Source organism: Aethalodelphis obliquidens, unplaced genomic scaffold (genome assembly GCF_003676395.1).
Source record: "Aethalodelphis obliquidens isolate GAN/ISIS:26980383/991018 unplaced genomic scaffold, ASM367639v1 scaffold25, whole genome shotgun sequence".
NCBI classification, from domain to species: domain Eukaryota; kingdom Metazoa; phylum Chordata; class Mammalia; order Artiodactyla; family Delphinidae; genus Aethalodelphis; species Aethalodelphis obliquidens.
Genome location: NW_020837969.1, coordinates 10,308,672 through 10,328,570, shown reverse-complemented (window position 1 = coordinate 10,328,570; position 19,899 = coordinate 10,308,672). Strand labels below are relative to the sequence as shown.

Sequence of the window (19,899 nt, the reverse complement as noted above, 5' to 3'; positions counted from 1 at the left end):
ATTTTTAGGCAATGGCCACTTAAAAAAAAAAAAAAACCCAACCCTAAATGCATCGCGTTTCTTGCCCATATGGCTTGACGTTCCCTCTCAGAAGATGTCAGATACAGATTAGAGAAATTCTGAATTGTGCGAGGGGAGAAATCCATGGTTTGCTTCTGAGTCCCTTGCAGAGTCCCTTGAATCTGATAGAATTGTGTCCTATTTTTTTTTAAATGGCTAATTTTATATCCCCACATAGTTCCTTCTTGGGTAGTAAAGCGCGTGCGTCACTGGGCGAGCTTTGTGGATGGGTCTGTAGGGGCGGCAGGGGCAGGAGATTCCGTGATGGGAATCTCTTTCTTCGGAAGGGAGGGACTTGGGGACAGAGAGCACAGGGACTGCCCGGAACCTCCTGGGTGCCCCCTTGCCCTGCAGTGTCTTCCTTGTCCAAATCTCATCTAAAGCCCCAAGCTCTGCGGACAGGAGGGCCTGTGGGTCTCTGGCGTGCCTCCAGACTCCCGTGCCGCTGAGCCTGTGTCCCTGTCCCCCCTGCACAGTGGTCCCCTCAGCCCCCGGCCGCGTCATCACCTCCCGGAACACAAGGACGTCAGTGGTGGTGCAGTGGGACCAGCCGAAGCATGAGGAGGACCTGCTTGGCTACTACGTGGACTGCTGCGTGGCCGGGTCCACCGTCTGGGAGCCCTGTAACCACAAGCCCGTCGGCTACAACAGGTGCTGCCTGCCAGGGTCCCCTTCCATCTGACATCCTCGCCCCCGAGAAAACGTGAGACGCACACACCCCGGGACCCACTGGGCCTTCGGGTGCAGGTGCCACGGCAGGAACACCTGTGACGTCCACACCACGGGCCGGGTTCCTCACCCACACATGGGGGCTGCAGAGCTGGAAGCTGGGGAGCTAGTTCTGCCCCGTGGCTGAAGTGCTTTGTCTGTCGATGAAGAAAAGCCCCAGAGCATCTCCTCTGACGTACTCAGCGTTTAAGACGTACCCTGAACAGGAGAGTTAAAGTAACGACTGGGACGGGAAGGGTGTTTTATTTCTCTGTATTGATGTTTTGAACTTTTAAAATTGCTTTGTTCACAAAGCTGACAGGCCCTCCCTCTGGCCACCAATTGCACAAAGCCGGGGAGGGGGTGGAGAGAGGCTCCTGTGCAGGGGCGACGGCGGCTCTGCCTGCAGTGGGGCCGAGCATCTTTCCTGCCGACACGGACTTGCTCCCGTCTCACGGCCTGCAGGGAAGGCCTGGGTGTGTTAGGGTTCCCGCAGGACGCGCTTAGGAAAATAGCTGTCAGATCCTCCACTGCGGACGGGTTATCCATTAAGTCTCTGACACCCTTCCCTCTTCACTCTTTAAAGACCAATAAATTGGAAAAAGCTGTGGCTGGAAAAGAAGAGACACAACTGACGCTAAAGTTAGATGTTATGCACAGTCCACGCCAGCGAGTGCAGGAAGAGCTCCCAGAACAAAACACCTCAAATATGCTAGTGCAGGAATTTCGTGAATGCCTGATACATGTTTGCAGACTCGGAGATAAATAACTGTTGCTCACGTTTACTGAGTACTTACCGTGTGCAAGGTGGCTGTGCTGAGAAGTAGGTACTATGATCCTCTTTCACAGATGGGAAAACAAAGTCTTTCCGGGGTTAGGTAACTTGACTGAGGACATAAAATCTGTTAGGTGTCCAAGCCGGTCTCCAAGCCAAATCTTAGCCAGTGTGGTGTCACTCCTTCTCCCTACGTTTTACGGACGTGAGTTCTTTTAGGAAAGGAGAGGAACCCTACTTTAGAATAGAGCTTCGATGCAGACAAAACCAGAGGGCTTGGAAATGAAGGGGGAGCCTTGGCACTGAGTGAGGTCACTCAGGATTTCCAGGGCTTTGCTTCCCGCGCCCCCCGGGGCCCGCGGGCAGCAGCTGGTGCCCCCGCCGCCCCCCGAGTCCAGCTCCCTTCAGCCCCAGAGTCGTTGGCTGTTGCTGGCTTATGTTTGGACGTGGCGTGTTGATTGGAATTAATATGCATCCGTGAGGCACTCGAAGAAGTAAACTTCTTTTCAGTCCCAGTGACGGATGTTCGTGGCGTGTTCAAGATGCTCTCTGTGTCTGTTGTAGGAAGAAAAAGGGTTGAGCCTTGTATTCACGCCCCCGATTCGTGTTTTTGTCAGGTTTGTGGTGCACGGCCTAACCACCGGCGAGCAGTACATCTTCCGAGTTAAAGCCGTTAATGCTGTTGGGACGAGTGAGAATTCTCAGGAGTCTGACGTCATAAGAGTCCAGGCCGCCCTCAGTAAGTAATTCATGGGCGACTCTGTGCCAGCTTTCGGTTCTCCACTACGTTTTCATTTCTGCATGAACAAACCTTTATGATGCCGTTTAGAATATTACCGGAGGGGAAAAGTGGATGTAAATTGTTGAACAGAGAACATGCAGTTCTGTGGAAACCTCTCATCAATTGGCTTGGAAATGCCAGTGTGAGAGGGAGAAAGGATAATATGCTAGTAAAATGCAAATTGAAAATAGAAAATATTATCAGAGGTCACACTGGTTTCCAAGTGCACGTGTCCCCATTACAATGTATGCTGTAGGGTGTGACCGTCTCTTTTCAAAATCGGTGCGTTCAAAACAGAACGTCGATGGCCTTTTCAGCTATTCTTAGCTCAAGGAACTTAACGTCATTCCAGAGGATTTCAAATGTTTATGTAACTCTGTGGCTTTGTTCATAAATAGTGATCTTTCAAAATTATTATTCTGACCACACAGAACACTTCGGGGCCGAACTAGCAGTGATGGGCCCTAGGAAGCTTGATCTCTGCAGCTCTGTGTTGTGTAATGTTGGTCTGGTTGTTTCATATAAAATGGACCCCATGACTTAAAAGTATTCAGGAAGATTTAGAACCACGATCGCCTCTTAGACACATTTTGAATCATAGTATTATCTTTTCACTTCTGAGAGAAATGTTTTGCTCTTTTTTTTGGTCTTCAACTAAATCTAAAAGTATCTTCAGAAATTATGATTTCTCGTCTAACAATAGATAGAATAACGTTACTGGAATTTCTAAGGAATGTCATATCTGATGATACTTAGGTGGGTAGTATAGTAAAAGATTAACTCTTATTTTAAGCTCATTATAATCTATCAGTTTTTCCCAGGAGGGACTTTCAAACATTACCTCTAGCCTCTTCAAGTCATTCCTACTAAACGAAAGCCAATCATTTATGTTTTAATTATGCAATAAGACCAGCTCATTCCCGGGTACCTGTATCTCGGGTAACAGAGGATGATTGGACGTAGGTTGCTCGGAGTTGGGGAGGGGGGAAGCAGAGACACATCCTCTTCAACCTGTTAGGAAAAGATGGTCCATTTCTGAGCAGGGTGTTCAAAAGGGAAACTTGAATTCATACTCATTTGAATTAATCTGAAGTTTCTATAACTATGGGGGAAGTTAAGACTCACTGGCCTAAGTCTATCGGTCATCGCTGGCTGTGGAAGGTGAGGTTGTCATTCTTCATGGGCGTGATGAGAAAGCTGCTCTCTCAAGGTTTTCCTTAGAGGAGGGGGAGAGTCTTTTGTCTCAAGTGTCCTTCTTGGCCTTTGTATTATTGAAATATTGGAGGATGTATGTATGGATGTATGTATTGGAAGATGTATTTAGAAATTGCAATAAATATATATGAAAGAAGCTTTTTAAAAACTTACTCTCTTTAAAAGAAGAGACAAAGACAAGCGAAGATGGTGAGCAGGGAGACCTGGACAGGACAGAGGGGACAGGCACCCAGGGCCATCTCCCGTTGCTGCCCGTCCCTCTGAGATGCTGGAGCCGGCCGCGGTAGGTTAATGGTTATTGCACTAAGATCCGGGTGACTTTCCCGATGTGTTTCCTGCAGCCGTCCCGTCCCATCCTTACGGGATCACCCTTCTGAACTGTGACGGCCACTCCATGACCCTGGGCTGGAAGGTGCCTAAGTTCAGCGGTGGCTCACCCATCCTCGGTTACTACATAGACAAGAGAGAGGCTCACCACAAAAACTGGCATGAGGTCAACGCCTCGCCTCTCCAAGAGAGGATCCTGACGGTGGGTGCTCATGGACTCGTTCCCTTTTGCAGGCAATTTCTCCTGTGGGGCAGGGTCCCCATTCTGTGTCTCAGAGTTCAGTGACATTAGGCAATTTGACACAGAAACAAAAATGAATGAAACAATTCACCATGAGAACTTAGGGTCACGGAGCATCTTCTTTTGAGAAGTGAAGCAGAGGAGGCGAGCCGACAGGTGGGTCGTTTGCAGGTGCAGGTGTTGCTGTGAGCGGCATCCGGCCTCCAGCCCGGTGGCTGGAGCTCTCAGCCTCGGGGCAGGATGCGCAGGAGACGGTGACGATCGAGGCTCCTCTGCTTGTTTGTCCCCGTTTCCCAAGGAAGGCGTGTGCTCAGGCTTCCCAGTGAGCCTCTTGCCCAACTACACGTTCCATCCGGGTGCAGGGAGCGCGAGCCACACGGACTGGGAGTAAGAAAGAGCAGAACCAAGTCTCCAGGCGAGCCCTCGACAGCCCGCGGGCAACAGCTCTCACCTCCCTGAGCCCCCACTCCTCCCCGTGAGTCACCACACGGGGCTTCTCGTGAGAGAGATGAGGGAGAAGGTGTTTACTTAACGGAGCACGCGGGTCGGTGACGGTAGCTCACGCGGTTACCGGGCAGCACGGCCCCCTGTTCATTCACAGGAGTCACGTGGTAAAGCGAGGGGTTTTTTGCGGGAGGCGGAGAAGAGGTCTAATCCCTCTCTTGTACAAGATTCTGTGCTAATACCTATATTTATGCAATACGTATTTCTCATGCGTTTTATTGTGTATGACGCGTATTGCCAAAATTCAAGCTTGGTGCGAAGATCCTGGTGTTTTGTGCACGCTTGTCCCCGGACACCTTACTATTGGCTGTCAGGTCCCAAACTCTGGAGGAAATGCCCACGTGCTTTCTGAAAGCCGGCATTCCACGAGGCCAGACCTGCCTTCCGGGGGATAAAGCGGCTCCACGTGACTTGTGCTTGCTTTGGGAGCTGTTGTGTTCAGAGACAATGTCATCCAGATGCTGTGTTTGATCCAGTGGCCGGGCTGCCAGGCAGGGCTGATGGTCTGGTCCAGGGCCTTCCCTCCATCTTTTGTGGCACCGACCAGGCAGAGTGGACCCTCAGGGGCCTCCAGCCAGTGTGCGGGGAGGAGACAGGTCACTCCCCACCGCCCCCGGCGAGGATGCTTCCCGTCCCGGGCCCTTGACACCGCAGGTGCGGTGCCGCCGTGGGTGGAGGGTGGAGGGTGGAGGGTGGAGAGCCTGGGCCTGAGGTCAGGTCCTGCCCACCATTCTTCCACTGGCTCCTTGTGGCTTTTGTCTCTGAGCCTGTCTTCCTGCCTGGGTCATCACGTCATCCCCGGGAGGAGGATTTATGGAGTGAATGAGGCAAACTCTGTCGGGGTGAAGGTGGTGACTGTAACATGCAGGTGGATCAATAACCTTCCACAGACACGTACTCGACTTACTGACAAGGTCCCTCACCCTCACATTCCATCTATAAATCAACCAGGAATACCCCCTTTCCCCCGATGGATCGTGGGTCGTAACGCAGCTTTTGTTTCACCTATTAATTAATTAATTAAATAAATTGAAGTACGGCTGATTTACAATGTGTTAGTTTCAGGTGTACAACAGTGATTCAGTTATACATACACATATGTGTATATATGTATTCTTCAGATTCTTTTCCCTTATAGGTTATTACAAAATACTGAGTGTGGTTCCCTGTGCTGTACAGTAGGTCCTTGTTGTTTATCGATTTTATATACAGGAGGGTGTACCTGTGAATCCCAACCTCCTAATTTATCCCTCCCCTGCTTTCCCCTTTGGTAACCATGAGCTTGTTTTCTACGTTTGTGGGTTCATCTATAATTTAAACATCCTCTGAACAGGTGGAGGGCTTGGCAGAAGGCTCACTCTACGAATTCAGAATTGCTGCCACCAACCTCGTGGGGATCGGGCAGCCGTCGGACCCCAGTGAGCTCTTCAAGTGCGAGGCCTGGACGGCGCCGGAACCGGGTAAGACGGTCTCTCCAGGACTCACCCCTGGGTACCTCGCGTGCACACGCAGGGCTGGCCGGAGAGGGGGCCTTCCCAGCCTCTGCAGCCAGCAGGCTTCAGTCACTCTGCACAGATCCTGGTACCACTACCACGTGCCAGGCCCGGGGCAGAGCTGTGCCTTAGGTGGCCCCGCCCTGTGGTCTGGGCCATGGACACACAGGTAGGGCAGTGACAGGCACGGAGTCATTAGCACTGAAGTGTGAGGCTGTGGGGCCACCCGCCCCCAGCTGCTCCCCCGAGTCGAGGATGCTGTGGCCGGAGGCGGGTCCAGGGCAGGCCTGCGCCAGGTGGACTTCTCCCAAAGGGGCGGAGGGAGGCCAGCTCCCAGCAGGAGAGGCTCCAGCTGGGCCAGAGTAGGGACAGCAGGACCTTACTGACTGTGTCTTCACTCAGGTCTCCTCCTCCCAGAGCACATGGGAGCTTGGGGCCTCTGGTTCTAAAGTGAACATTGACAGAATCTCTGCAGTTACTCACGGCTCCACATTTTCAAACTGTTTTCACAAACTTGCAGGCACTGGGCATTGATTTCTCTGTATCCGGTCCATCAGGACCCATAATGCCATGGATAATATGCTCACGGTTTGAACAAAACAAAGTGAGATGAAACAACGGACCTGAAGGTGAAGCTGAAAAGCTCTAGAAACTGTTCAGTTCTGTGGCCAGATGATGTGGCTTTTCGTTTTTTTCTTTATTTTTGGGGGGTGGGGGATACTTGTTTTAATGAAATTAATTTTTTCCCCTTGGAAGAGTCAGTGGAAGGAGAAGCCGTAGAAGCTCCCAGGGGCTTTTGGGGGCTTAGAGTGGTTGGTTCGGGTGGGACCCCTCCTGCCTTTACTGCTCAAGGCTCCCCTGGACCTGGGCTTGGTTACTGTCACAGGCAGGCCTGGGGTACTAGGCTGGTGGAGCTGGTGAGAGCTTGGTTCCCCGGGTGGTCAGACTCCCTGGGTGAGTCCTGTGATGCCCGGGTTTCCAGCCCAGCAGGTGGGCGGGTACCTCAGGATCCTCTCCTGCACACCTTTCTCTCTGTGAGACGTACCTGCTGGTCCCGGGCTAGCGTGTGGACCCGTGAACTAGTCCACAGGCTCACCTGACTTTTCAGGTCCTGCCTACGACCTGACGTTCTGTGAGGTCCGGGACACGTCCCTGGTGCTTCTCTGGAAGGCCCCGGTGTATTCGGGCAGCAGCCCCATCTCTGGGTATTTCGTGGACCTTAAGGAAGAGGATTCCGAAGAGTGGATCACCGTGAACGAGGCCACCACAGCACATCGCTACCTAAAGGTGACGGTACACCTTCTCAGGCATTGTCTTCTGGGGAACGTGTTTCATCCCTGTCGGGGGTCTAGCTCAAAGCACCCACGGAACTGTGCACATGAACGGGTACCCCTGCTGCCAGCTAGCGGGGTTCCAGGAGGCGCCCGCCCCTCCGTGGACGTGGGGAACGACTGCGTGTGGGGACCATCTGGGTGGGTTTCCTCTGCTTCCTGCCGTCTGACAGCCCCCGGTGGTGCTGACACTTCACGGTCATGGACTGTGTTGATGTGCCTTCCGCAGTGATGACTAGAATTATGTCTTTCCGCACCAAGCCCACGTTTACTTCACTCAGTTCCCGTGATCGCTGATGCACGTCTATCTGATAAACACGCATACACACGTACACACAGTGTGAACACATTTGACAGAATTATGATGTGTAATTTCTCTGTCCCCTCTTTCTCCAAATACTTCTGTTTTTAGCACCTGCAATTCACCAGTCACTGGGGTCAGGTTAGTGGTGACAGTGGCTTAGACCTGGGGACCCAGCTGCCCTCATCAGAGGCTTTCTTCTTTGGGTTGTGGGCTCTGGGGTGTGGCTTAGACAGAAAGGCAATGTGCTTCCTTAAAGAAAGGCCGCACCTGAGTGACAGGTAAATGGACAGCAGCCTCTGGAGAGCAGTTGGACAACATGAAACAAGATCAGTGTCGTCTTCTGAACGAACAAAAACTGCTCAGAATCCAGCTAAATGAATTCGTTAGAAATTAGCTAATATACATTTTATTTTTGGTTATCAATGCAGATTACAATATACGTCATCCGTAGATGTATAAGACATGGGTTTAATTTTTTTGTGTGTGGTACGCGGGCCTCTCACTATTGTGGCCTCTCTCGTTGTGGAGCACAGGCTCCAGACGCGCAGGCCCAGCGGCCATGGCTCACGGGCCCAGCTGCTCCGCGGCATGTGGGATCCTCCCGGACCGGGGCACGAACCTGTATCCCCTGCATTGGCAAGCAGAGTCTCAACCACTGCGCCACCAGGGAAGCCCAAGATGGGTTTAATTTTGATATTGCCCCAATGATATGATATTTTGCACAAACTAAAAAATCACATGTGAAATGATATTTACTCCCGTAGAATTATGTTAAATATCAACACCAGATTATAAACTAGATGATATGATTTCAATTCTGCTTTAAAATATGCAAAGAACAAAGAAGAGGATATATCAGAACAGTAGCAACCCTGTTTATTCTCGCCAAGTGAGGTCATGAGCCTGCCCGTCTCCTTTTCCCTTCTGCACTTCCTCTGTACGGCTGTTCCGACTGGAACAATAGGCTATTTGTAAAAAGAAAACACGTCTGTAATAAAATGTGATGAAGAATGAAGTCATTTTCATCTGTCTGTTCACATGTGACGTTTCCTCCTTCTTTCAAGGTCTGCGACCTGCACCAAGGAAAAACCTACATCTTCCGTGTCCGGGCAGTAAATGCGAGTGGGGTGGGGAAGCCCTCAGACACGTCGGAGCCGGTACTTGTGGAGGCCAGGCCAGGTGAGCCTCATCTGCTCGGCCTTTAGCAGGGCAAACCTCACAGCAGGGTGATCTGGGAGGAGGGATGCGTGTGTGTGTGTGTGAATGGACGGCGGATGCATGGACGGTACCCGTCACATTTATAGAAGGAGTTGGATTGACAGACGCAGTACAGCATGTCTTCAAAGACCCACTGCACGCCCCCCGCCCCCCCTCCAGCATCCTGGGCAGGAAGGGGCACGTGAGGTCATTCTGCAAGGGTGGCGGGGTCTTCATTTCAGCAGTAGAACGTGCAGGGATGACGATGGTCTTTTATGTTACTGCTGAGTTTTGATCAGAAATTATAAAGCCGCTGGCAATCCTCTTGGTTAAAAGTAGTAAGAGCCCAGCTGAGGGGACCTTGGCGGGGAAGTGCTTCCGAGGGGGGGTTGGTGAGCTCACGGGATACGTGGGGAGAAGGATCTCCGGAAACCATGTTTTCCCTGGATTTCTCCCCTCCCTGGAGATTGGCTCCATGGATACCCTCACACCCGGCTCTGTGCTCCTCTGTCCTCCTGGCAAGGGGCGTGTCTGTGTGCACCTGGCTCAGGCTGGCATCTCTCCTCCAGTTCTGATTCCTAAGGGACAGATGCTGACTGGCCTGTGTTGGGCCAGGTGTCCACTTGGTCAAAAAGGAAGAAACAAACAAACAATCCCCCGAAGGAAAAAGTGGAGAAAGTAGAGCCCGGGTGTGTGGGAAACAAGTGCCCTAACCACGCTGCCCGGGCCCCCAGGAGTGGCGAAGGGTCAGATCCCAAAGGGCAAAAGGATCGTTATGGCCGGGATTGGCAGCCCAGAGGGTTTTCTCCAGCAGTGCTGGATGCAGAAAAGGAAGTGGACAGACATGTGATGACTTAAAACCCAAACCTGAACTTCCCTGCTTTCCTTCAGCTGCCCAGAGGGCTCGCTCTTTCACATCTGCCCGCTGTCCTGGGTAGACCCTAGGCAAAGCCTGATGATTCGATGTAAAATAAGCCCTCCGCCTGGGCCATCCCTCCTCCAAAAAAAGGACTTGGAAGGATACCGTGTTCCTAAGATGCTCCCTGGCGTTCTCGCTCTACAGGCACCAAAGAGATCAGCGCGGGCGTGGATGAAAAAGGCGACATCTACCTGAGCTTTGACTGCCAGGAGATGACGGACGCCTCTCACTTCACGTGGTGCAAATCCTACGAGGACATTGCAGGTGACGAGAGGTTCAAGGTCGAGACCGTGGGGGACCAGTAAGTTCCACTCTGGAGTTGGCCATCACCACCTCTTAGGAACGCCTGCAAACACAGTAATTAACATACCGGCTTTCCTTCCCTTTCAGCTCGAAGCTGTACTTTAAGAATCTGGATAAAGTGGACTTAGGGACTTACTCAGTGTCCGTCAGTGACACGGATGGTGTGTCCTCCAGCTTTGTCTTGGATGAGAAAGGTAACACCTGTAGGACATAGGCTTCCCTTTTGGGGTTTTATAACATTTTCAAAGATTGACCCTAACAGAGAAAAGACTGATTTGCTTAGAAAAGGGGTGTGTGTTTGCAGGAGGCTGGGGGCGGGGAATCCTTTTTAAAGCCAAAAATTACTTTGGAAATTACACAAACTCTTGAGTTTGTACTCTAGCCACTAAAGAAATCACTGGTCCGGGAGTATTTTATTTCTTGCTGTATATATTGCTTTTATAGCCTTCCACTTGTACTTTTAGAGATGAGTTTTAGTTACGTTTCATTAGTTTGGCAAGTAGCATATTAGCAAATAAGTCCGTAAAATTAATGAGAGGCGCACAGATGCAAGAATCCTCCCTTTTCTCCCAACATGGAATAATCGAATAATCAGATGAGGAAAGAAAACACATACATGTATATATATACACACACATTTATATGTATATATTTTTTTATGTGTGTGAAATAATATTTAATTTCCATAGTTAAAATCACTCGCTCTGTTATAAACAGAAAACAGCAGAAAGAAGTGAAGGAAGTCGGTTTACTCTGACCCGGGGGAAAGCAGCCATTTCTCTTAGGCAGGGGCCGGGGTCTGAGTCCCCCAGACAATGAACTGGCCTCGCGAGGAGGATTCTTCCACTGCCTGGGTTGATGTTTGTGTCCAACCCTTATCTACCACCCCGTGCTGGTCAGAGCCAGTTTTACAAGTCTGTACGATGATTAGTCAGTGATGTGGACGGAACTGTGTAGCATTGGACAGAACCCTCAAAACTCCACGTTGGGCCTTTAAAAGCTGCTGAGTCTCTGAGGGCCCTCAGTTAAAATGCCTTAAGTTTGCTAGTTTAATCCTTTCCTTATCAGCTGGCATCTTGCTTGGCTGCAGTGAAGGGTGTGGTCCCAGGAGAGGGATACAAGGGGGGATGCCTAGGACGGGTGGGGAGGGGACAGGGTCTGATGGCCGCAGGCGTCCGCAGGTCCCATGCAGACGTTGGGGGCATTGGGGTGAGCCCATGTGCATTTCACGGGACCAGCAGAACAGCAGAGGGGCTGCACCATCTCTGCTTCCTGGGTTCCCTGGCAAGCTCACTGCTCACAGACAAGGCGGGAAGGGACCGGAAGCTGCTCACCTGCATTTTAAGCTGCCCTTTCTGACCCTCACTCAGTGGCCTTCACACAGCTCTTTACTAGCAAAACATCCTTAAAGACTTCTGACAAGTGCTGTACTCCTCTGCTCCATTTGAAAGTTTGCAGATGACGTTTTCACCTTAGTTTTAAATCGTTGCAAAGGAGGAGCATTTCCAGCACATTTTATGCTGTATACGGACCTCAAGTACATTTCAGGCAAAACCTTGATGCTGTCCCTTTAGCTCATTTGATGTATGGAAGCTCCCACTGTGAGACCTAATGGGGGTGTCAGCCCTCACCCTCAGATCAGCCGTCTAGGTGGAGTTACTTCTGGTCACAGAAAGTCTGCTTCATTGTTCATTTCAAATAAACAGGTGCATACAGACCTTGGTGACCATGGTCTCATTTCTAAATGCTAATTTTAAGAAGAAAGGAAGGAAGGAAGGAAGGGGGAAGGAAGGAGGGAAAAGGAAAGAAATGGTTTAGAACCTTCAGTTTTTCTTAACTTGCTCTTGGGAGTCTCGGGAGCAGTGCATTTTTACTTTTTAATGTATCATTATTATTTATTATTTAAATTCATGATAATACACCACAGTGAAATTCTGGGTGGGTGAGAGAGGTGCTGAAGCAGGACGCTTTTAACGACCAATTTCAGGAAAGAGTTCATAGGGAATTAGAGGATCTGGAAATGGGTCCCTTTACATACCCCTCTGGAGGTCTTCCTCTCTTCGAGGAATACACCTGCCCCCCCCACAGTGCCCCCCACTCCCAGGAACCTTTGCCCTAACCCGTCCTAACGGGTCCCGTTAGTAAGTGGGTTCTTTAAATGGTGAGGGTGTTAGTTGCAGGCGGTCATTCACTGGAGGGAGTATTCAAAGTTACAGTTGTCTCCTTTTTTTTTTTTTTGTGATACGCGGGCCTCTCACTGTTGTGGCCTCTCCCGTTGCGGAGCACAGGCTCTGGACGCACAGGCTCAGCAGCCATGGCTCATGGGCCCAGCCGCTCTGCCGCATGTGGGATCTTCCCGGACCGGGGCACGAACCCGCGTCCCCTGCATTGGCAGGCGGACTCTCAACCACTGCACCACCAGGGAAGCCCCCACGTCTCCTTTTAACTCCCAGTTCTCATTTCTTTCACAGCGTCAAATTAAACTTGGTGCTGTGATGTCAAATCTCTGCTTTGCTTTGAAGCCAGCTTCTGAACGTACAGGTCAAACCCAGTGATTATATTTTTCTTAATTTTAGAGATGGAACGTTTGGTGACGCTGAGCAATGAGATAAAACATCCCAGTAAGTGAGCGTGGAGCTCAGAGCAGGATTGCGCTCTGGGAAGGCATGTTCGTTACCGCGTGCAGCTCTGGGGGGGACGCTCTGGGGAGAGGATGGCCTCGTTTTGTGCGCCAGCTTTTACACACTTGTCAACAATTCGCTCAAAACAAGTATTAGCTAATATTGTAACGTGTAGCAATTTTCATGGCATGCAGTGCTTTGGATTTCGGGTTGAGTGTGGCTGTTTAATCCAAGGGAGAATTGTATCAAATGGGATCTTCAGTTATTGGATTACATTGAATTCAGAAAGAATATATCCATCTGTGGTCACCAGGCCCATCAGGAAAGCAGACCGTGCATGTGCAAGGCTTCATGGGGCATGGAGGCTTTGAATGCAGTGCCAGGCCAACTAGTGTCTCATTTCTTTGTTTTGGTTTTCATAATCCAGTTCAATGCTCCGGGGTTTCACATTCTCCAAAAATTTAATAACGAGGATTGATATTTTCCTATAGTACACAGCTATTCCTTCTCACAAGGATTCACGCATTATTGACTTGTGATCTCTTTTCTCCCTGTAGCAATTCCTCTGAAGTCAGAATTAGCTTATGAGATTTTTGATAAGGGCCAGGTCCGCTTCTGGCTGCAGGCTGAGCACTTATCACCAGACGCCAGCTACCGCTTCATCATTAATGACAGAGAAGTCAGTGACAGCGAGGTGAGTTCATGTGTGCGTGGCCTCTGGCTTTGGAGATGGCCAGGTATTACTTGGGAAGGTCAGTTCCTGAAAGCCGGTATTCTGGGTCTGTCTTCATCCCTTTTCGAGCTGTAGAAGTTGGGGAGTAGAAGGCTGACAACATGAATGAGAGGTGGTTGATTCTTGCAATGTACAGAGATCTGGTCTCGGTTAGATGAGAGATCAGGAGGCCTTTAAATCCAAGCCTGTTGGAATTAAAAAATGAGCAACTACGTTTAGAGACTCGATCTTATGAAAAGGTTCAGGTTACATGGGGCGGCGGTTATCCTCGGTGGATCAGTTTATTCACTCTTGATGACAGTTTTGAAGGGGTATATTTTTGCCCTGATGTGAGCAATGCCTCCCTAGGCCCCCTCCCACTGAGAGCTGCCCATGGAAGGCGTCGGCTGGGAAATTAGTTTCTGCACCTTCCCTGAGCTTTTAGGCTGCCCCCTTGGCCTGAGCAGAGAAAAATGTGTAGGATGCCATGATACAGACACTTTGCCCTTCTTCTACTTTTAATTGTGTAGAATGAAGCTGACAGATATTACAAGGATTCCTTTTTTGCCTGTGGCACGTTGTGTCTCCATATATGTCCTCTTGTCTAATTATTACAGCGCAACTGGGAACCCAGTTAAAAGACGACCTGTTTGATGGAGCCTTTCTTTGTTGTTCCGCGGTGCCCTTGGGGTCTCTCACATCCCACCATCTTTACCCCCTCCGCTCTCTTTTCCCTTGATACCCAATGCATCGTGTCTATCTAGCTATCCCACTGAGTCCTCAGTGCCTCAGCGGTGTGTCTGCTGCACGGACATTAACGGGATGGTTGAGATGTAGGGATTGCTCATGCCAGGTGCACGGCCCACTCACTCTCCCTCTGAGCTGGGCACCTCATCCCTAGTCTGGCCTCCGTGTCTGATGGGTTTTTAGTAAAGCTTGGTTAGACGAACGTCCCTCGGGCAGAAATCGTGTATGGAGAAAGGTTACGCGAGTTTTCTTATCCAGTCCGTCTTCCCCATGAGAGTGATGGCATCCTCGGGGAACTGTACAAATTGGGGAGTTGGCTAGTAAGTAGAAAGCATGCGGTTTCCTCCTGGCTGCAAAAAAAGCCCACAGTATGGATACTGTGTATGGAAGAGCATCGCATGATCAAGGTAATTGGAGACATTTTCTTTGAGCAGAGATCATGCTATGGAATGCAATGGAATTTAGTGTAATTGCACTTTATTTGTAGAACATCTTTTGATTAACATCCCTACCTGCTGTGGAGAGCTTGCCTTAAATACGGATGTCTTTGCTACCCGGCTCATCGTTTGGAATACGGCTGTACTATTTCCTTCCTTAATTAGCAATCCACAGGTGACTTTTCCATGTGGAGACTGATGCTGTTTTGTGAAAGTCACATAATAGCCTGTATTTATGGCCCCCATAAAATCATTGAACATCATCTCGCCGCATAACGGCAATCGCTAGAAGCCTGATTCTTTTCTCAAACCTGCCCAGAGCCTGCGGTGCAGAAGCTGAGAAAATGGAGAAGGCTCTGGATTGAGCGTGGTTCCTTCTCACTTCTCAGACCTAATTAGAGCAGGTTCCTAGACGCCTCTACTCACAGATGTTTGATGGGGGCGAGCGTCTTACAGACCCAGAGCAGCACCGTTGTCTGATCAACTTGAAATTCGCTCCCCGTTTTCAAAAGCAAATACTCAAAACTGCAAAGAAACTCAAGGACCCCGGTGAGGTACACCTGTTGCAGCCCTCAGACTGCTGTTCCTTGCCCAGCCCCCAAGAACTACCGGAGTCTCCGGGGAGGGAGCAGTGTCCTGCTGCCGTAATCAGGAGGCTTCCTGTAATTGATCCGCCTCCTGAAACGGCCTCTCTCTCTAAATGTAATCTGAGCTCATGTCTTCTCGTTCATTGCTCTCTCTCTCTCACTTTATATACACCAAGTTCCCATCGAGAAAAAAATCTAAGCGATGTTGTACAAGTACACAGTGTATGCTTCACTTACTTGAAACAATATTGGAGTTTCCGATTTCCAGGTGATTTTTTTATGTTTCCTGGAAGTCAGGGCCTGTGGGCAGGGGTGAGCTTTATTCACCTAAAACCTGAAAGTCATATTTGATCAAACAGAACCTCAGGCATCACGTTAACCCTTGGGACCTCAGACACTCATCTTCCTTTCCCCGTGGACGGCAGCTTATAGTCTGCAGATAGTTTTTGATTGTCCGCCGTAGCCTAGAAAAATGAGCTGTAAACTTGCCCTCCTGGAGCTTATCCCAGAGTTGAAGAAATACAGCTTCAATCAGAGAATGATATAGAAAAAATACAGAATGGAGAGCGTGTTAAAACGGTACAGCGAGCACCGATTCAGAGAAGGCGGGGGTGTGGAGAGGCTGGAGTAGTTAGGGGAGATTTCAAGAGCAGTGGATTCCTGGGTTCTCCTTCGGAGGAGGAACGCAGAAAATGGGCCCCGGAACAGGTGGGCCCTGCAGCTTGCACACGCGAGAGCTAGCAAGGTGGGGGACCGGGGGGCGAGGAGGGTGGGCTGACCAGGGGAGTGGCCACAGGGCATCTTGGAAATACACTTGGATTAAACGGAAGGGGTCAGACAGCAGAGGTGCCGCTTCCAACGTCAGGCAGGAGGGTTTAGAAACGATGCCCGACGCTGAGGGAAACGGGCTTAGGGATGTCGAACAAAGGTGCTATTTTGCTAATATCCATCTTCTCAGCTCTCTTGTGACACTGGCATTTGGAATCCAAAATATAAATGTCACCTGAAAGAGAAAGAAGAGCATTGTGAAAATAAATACACACGATGTGTCAGAAAAAGGCCGATCTCACACATTTTCTGTTAGTTACCCGCACATAGGAGTTCTTTGTGATAGTCTCATCAAGGTAAGGGCTGTAGGAGGAGTGCAGGCTCTCGGGGCAAGGAGTGGCCTTTCCTCCCTCTCGTCCTGTCTGTTGGCTGCTGACCACAGGTTACTGGCGATGACTCGCTCATCTCACCCCACAGCCCCACCTTCCTGGGACGGCTCATTACTCAGGCTGGGAAGCCTTTGCGTAAATCCCAGCTGGGCTCCTCTGGAAGGAAGCAGGAATGCCTGCAGGAAAGGTCACCAGCAAAGGTTGTCATGCTTTTGTTCATTCTGGGCGTAGCGTTGGGGGGGTCAAGGCCAGAGGAAGCAGCCCTTCTGTGGTGTTGTGAGTCGTGTTCCTGAGGGGAGCCCCGGTCCCTGTGCTGTCCTTGCCCTGAATGACATCTGCATCGAAGACGAGTCATTCTTTGGATGTGCTCCTTCTGCCTCCCTGACCCCTGCTTGATTGCATTTATCGTATCCAAGGGTGGAATAACAAGACATGGTCCATTCGCAACCACACGTCAGTCTCTGTAGCTCATCAGAAGCGATGAGAGCAGAGTCTGAGGCAGACGTGAGCTCTGGACGGGCGGCACCGGGAAAGGGTCCCCATTGGAGGCTGCCCGGATGGGGGATGCAGAGCCTGGGCACCTTCAACCCTGGTGCTGGTGGCGGTGTTGAGTGGGGGCGACCAGTCGTGATGCCCGTGTCCCCAGAGTCCCCGAGACTGAAGCCCTCGCGGCTGTGGAGATGGTTGGTTGTTGCCTGTGGTTTTGTGATCGGACATGGCCAAGGGCGCCCCGTTCTCTCTCCCCCGTGTGCTGAGTTATCTCACATCAGCTGCACATTCCCGAGGAGTGTGCAGAGTTTCTGCTGGGTTCTTCGTGTGTAGGTCACTCCCCACGCAGACCTAGGGCTTCATCGCCGAATGTCCCTCGTTTGATCTTTGGTTCACCAAGAGGTCCCTCGTTTGCTCTTTGGTTCACTGAGAGGTTCAGTGGCTGAAATTTCTTTTTGTGTGTTTTTTGGGCACCATGATCCCTTAAGATACAATAGTTGATGCAACCGTTAGGTGCTAGTGAGAAAACTGGAGGGAGGAATTTCACGGTGGAATTCTCCCCTTCCTTCTGTGCTCCCAGACACACAGAATCAAGTGTGACAAGTCAACTGGCCTTATCGAGATGGTGATGAATCAGTTTACCATTGAAAACGAAGGCACCTACACTGTGCAGATTCACGACGGAAAAGCCAAAAGTCAGTCTTCTCTGGTTCTCATCGGAGACGGTATGCTGCATGGAAGGTCTTCATGTGTCTTTAAAGGAAAATTCAAAGCGAATTCTTTCAACCAGAGAGAAGCAAATGTATTTCATTTCTATTTATTTCCCCTCAAATATTGGATTTAGCATTCAAGGCTGTCCTAGAAGAGGCTGAATTTCAAAGAAAGGAATTTCTCAGGAAACAAGGTAGGTGGTTGGCTGGCTTCCCCACCACTAGCACAAGACAAAGGTTTAGGATTTGAGCATTTGCTTGGAGCAGATCCTACTTAATGCCAAACGACTCTAACTTTGATTTTAAATGATCGAGAAGTCAGACCACTTCTTAGCTGTAGAGGTTTGAATTCTCTTCTGGTCTTTGACCTTTCCCTTTATTTCGTCGGTATTTTCTCTTGCCTCTACCTTAAAAAGCCCTGGAATCTATTGTTGAGTGTTGGTATTTTCCTGCAGTCATAAGGAACGGGTGTCTCCATTACACGTCCAGATGGAGTCCAGTGATTGTGACAAAAAGGAATAAAGAATGGGGGTGGGTGAGTTCGGGGGATTATTAGGAGAAACGGAGAGAGGGTAGGAGACCCAGTTCCAATAGCCAGGAGTTTGTTATTTTACTTAAAAGTGTGTGAACTTTTCAACTTTTAGATGTTTTCACTTTAATTACAAACAATACTTTTTAAACATACCGTTTTAAAAATGCATATTAGAAATAAATAAATAAGTAAAAAATAAAAATGCATATTAACTAGATACAAAGGAAAATGGATAAATTTGAGAAACTGAACTACAACCCAAGGGTTTATTTGAAAAATGTTTCTTATATGGGATTTCTATAGTTTTTGGAAAGAAGTTAGAATACAGCTTTTAAAATATAAAATGAAGACATTATTTTTATTGTTTTAAGTTATTTTTAGTAGTCAAAAATATTTATTTTACTCATTTCTACAATATGATTTTTTTCCTACAATATGATTCCTACAACTTTGTAGGATGTATTTATATGGAAGAAATCAATAAATACTTTCTAAAACTGCTTTGTATTTTTGTGTTGAATGCATTATTAGCATATGACTTCTGCATTTATATTAAGTAAAAATGATATTTTTGAAAGATATATAAATTAATCTTTGATTTCAAATGCTATATAAATACCATGTGTTGACATACTTGCTAGGTCAAACGGCTTTTTCTTCATCTTACCTCAGTTAGTTCTCCTATTTTAACGTTTTTCTATACCATGCTGTTGGATGTTGTTAGACACACGTCTTGAGAAAAAAATATAATATTTCATTATTCTTCCTGCTAAAGAGCAATAGCTATTAGACATCACCGAGAAGGAGAGATCAGACAGCATCACCCAGCTAGAAATAGAGATTTCAGTATCAGTATTGCACACACTGACTGCAGAGCCCTGAAAATTAGTTTTATTAAATTATCTTGGTTTCAGACTGAACAGCTACTTTCTTCTGCCCAAAATGCATTTGTATGTGTGTGTGTAAATGTATATATGTATACATTTTTTTCCTTTATTTAAACTTTTTTCCCTTTTCCCTGCCAGGCCCTCATTTCGCTGAGTTTCTGCACTGGGATGTTACAGAAGATTGTGAAGTCCGGCTGGTCTGTAAGGTGAGGAACTGGTTCTAGCCAGGAGAGAGTGAGACTCCCATTCTCGTGACAGTGGAGACAGTCAGGGAGCAGCTACGCAGGTCATACTGGTGGTGAAGCGCAGGGGGTTGGATTAGGGGCGGGTGGTACTCAGACTTTCAGTCTCGTCTGTGGTCTCTGTCAACAGATTACAGGGGTAACGGAACGAAGATTCAAGTAGGTAGTTTATAAAATATTTATTTAAGATTTCAGTAAGTGAACATATGGGAAAGAATGCTATGGTGAAATGTATCTGGTAATTTCTATGCTGCTCATATGATTTCTTTAGGAAATAAAAGGTATGTTTGGGGAATAAGATGCTCTTAAGTTTTTGTTTGAGCAATTCAGTCATAAAGTAAGCCTGAATCACTACTAACTATAAAAACCTGTATTTTGGGGAACAAACTTTAAGTTAACGAGCCCCTGCTATATGGCTGTCTCTGTAGAAGAAGAGGCTGTGGGGAAAGCTCGATCATACATCATTTCTGTTCCCAAGCTACTCACAGACAAGAGAGGAAAACAAGCAGACAAGTCAGCAAAGCGGTGAATCCTGAGCTGAGTGCGGGGGGATGACTGAGAAGGATACAGGTTGGCGAGGGTGGTCCTGAGCCGAGTGCGGGGGGATGACCGAGAAGGAT

At 48.9% G+C, this 19,899-nt stretch overlaps 1 protein-coding gene across 1 annotated transcript in view; it reads left to right on the top strand.

Moving 5' to 3' along the window:
* Nucleotides 1-19,899, top strand: part of MYOM2 (myomesin 2) — a 75,852-nt gene that overhangs the window by 36,291 nt on the left and 19,662 nt on the right. The window contains exons 15-27 of the mRNA XM_027122541.1: nt 537-711; nt 2,161-2,282; nt 3,881-4,068; nt 5,945-6,071; nt 7,213-7,391; nt 8,804-8,918; nt 10,000-10,156; nt 10,246-10,352; nt 12,735-12,779; nt 13,337-13,473; nt 17,489-17,633; nt 17,753-17,812; nt 19,176-19,243. Of these exons, the coding sequence (XP_026978342.1) occupies nt 537-711; nt 2,161-2,282; nt 3,881-4,068; nt 5,945-6,071; nt 7,213-7,391; nt 8,804-8,918; nt 10,000-10,156; nt 10,246-10,352; nt 12,735-12,779; nt 13,337-13,473; nt 17,489-17,633; nt 17,753-17,812; nt 19,176-19,243 (1,625 nt within the window). The remainder of the gene's footprint in view (nt 1-536; nt 712-2,160; nt 2,283-3,880; nt 4,069-5,944; nt 6,072-7,212; nt 7,392-8,803; nt 8,919-9,999; nt 10,157-10,245; nt 10,353-12,734; nt 12,780-13,336; nt 13,474-17,488; nt 17,634-17,752; nt 17,813-19,175; nt 19,244-19,899) is intronic.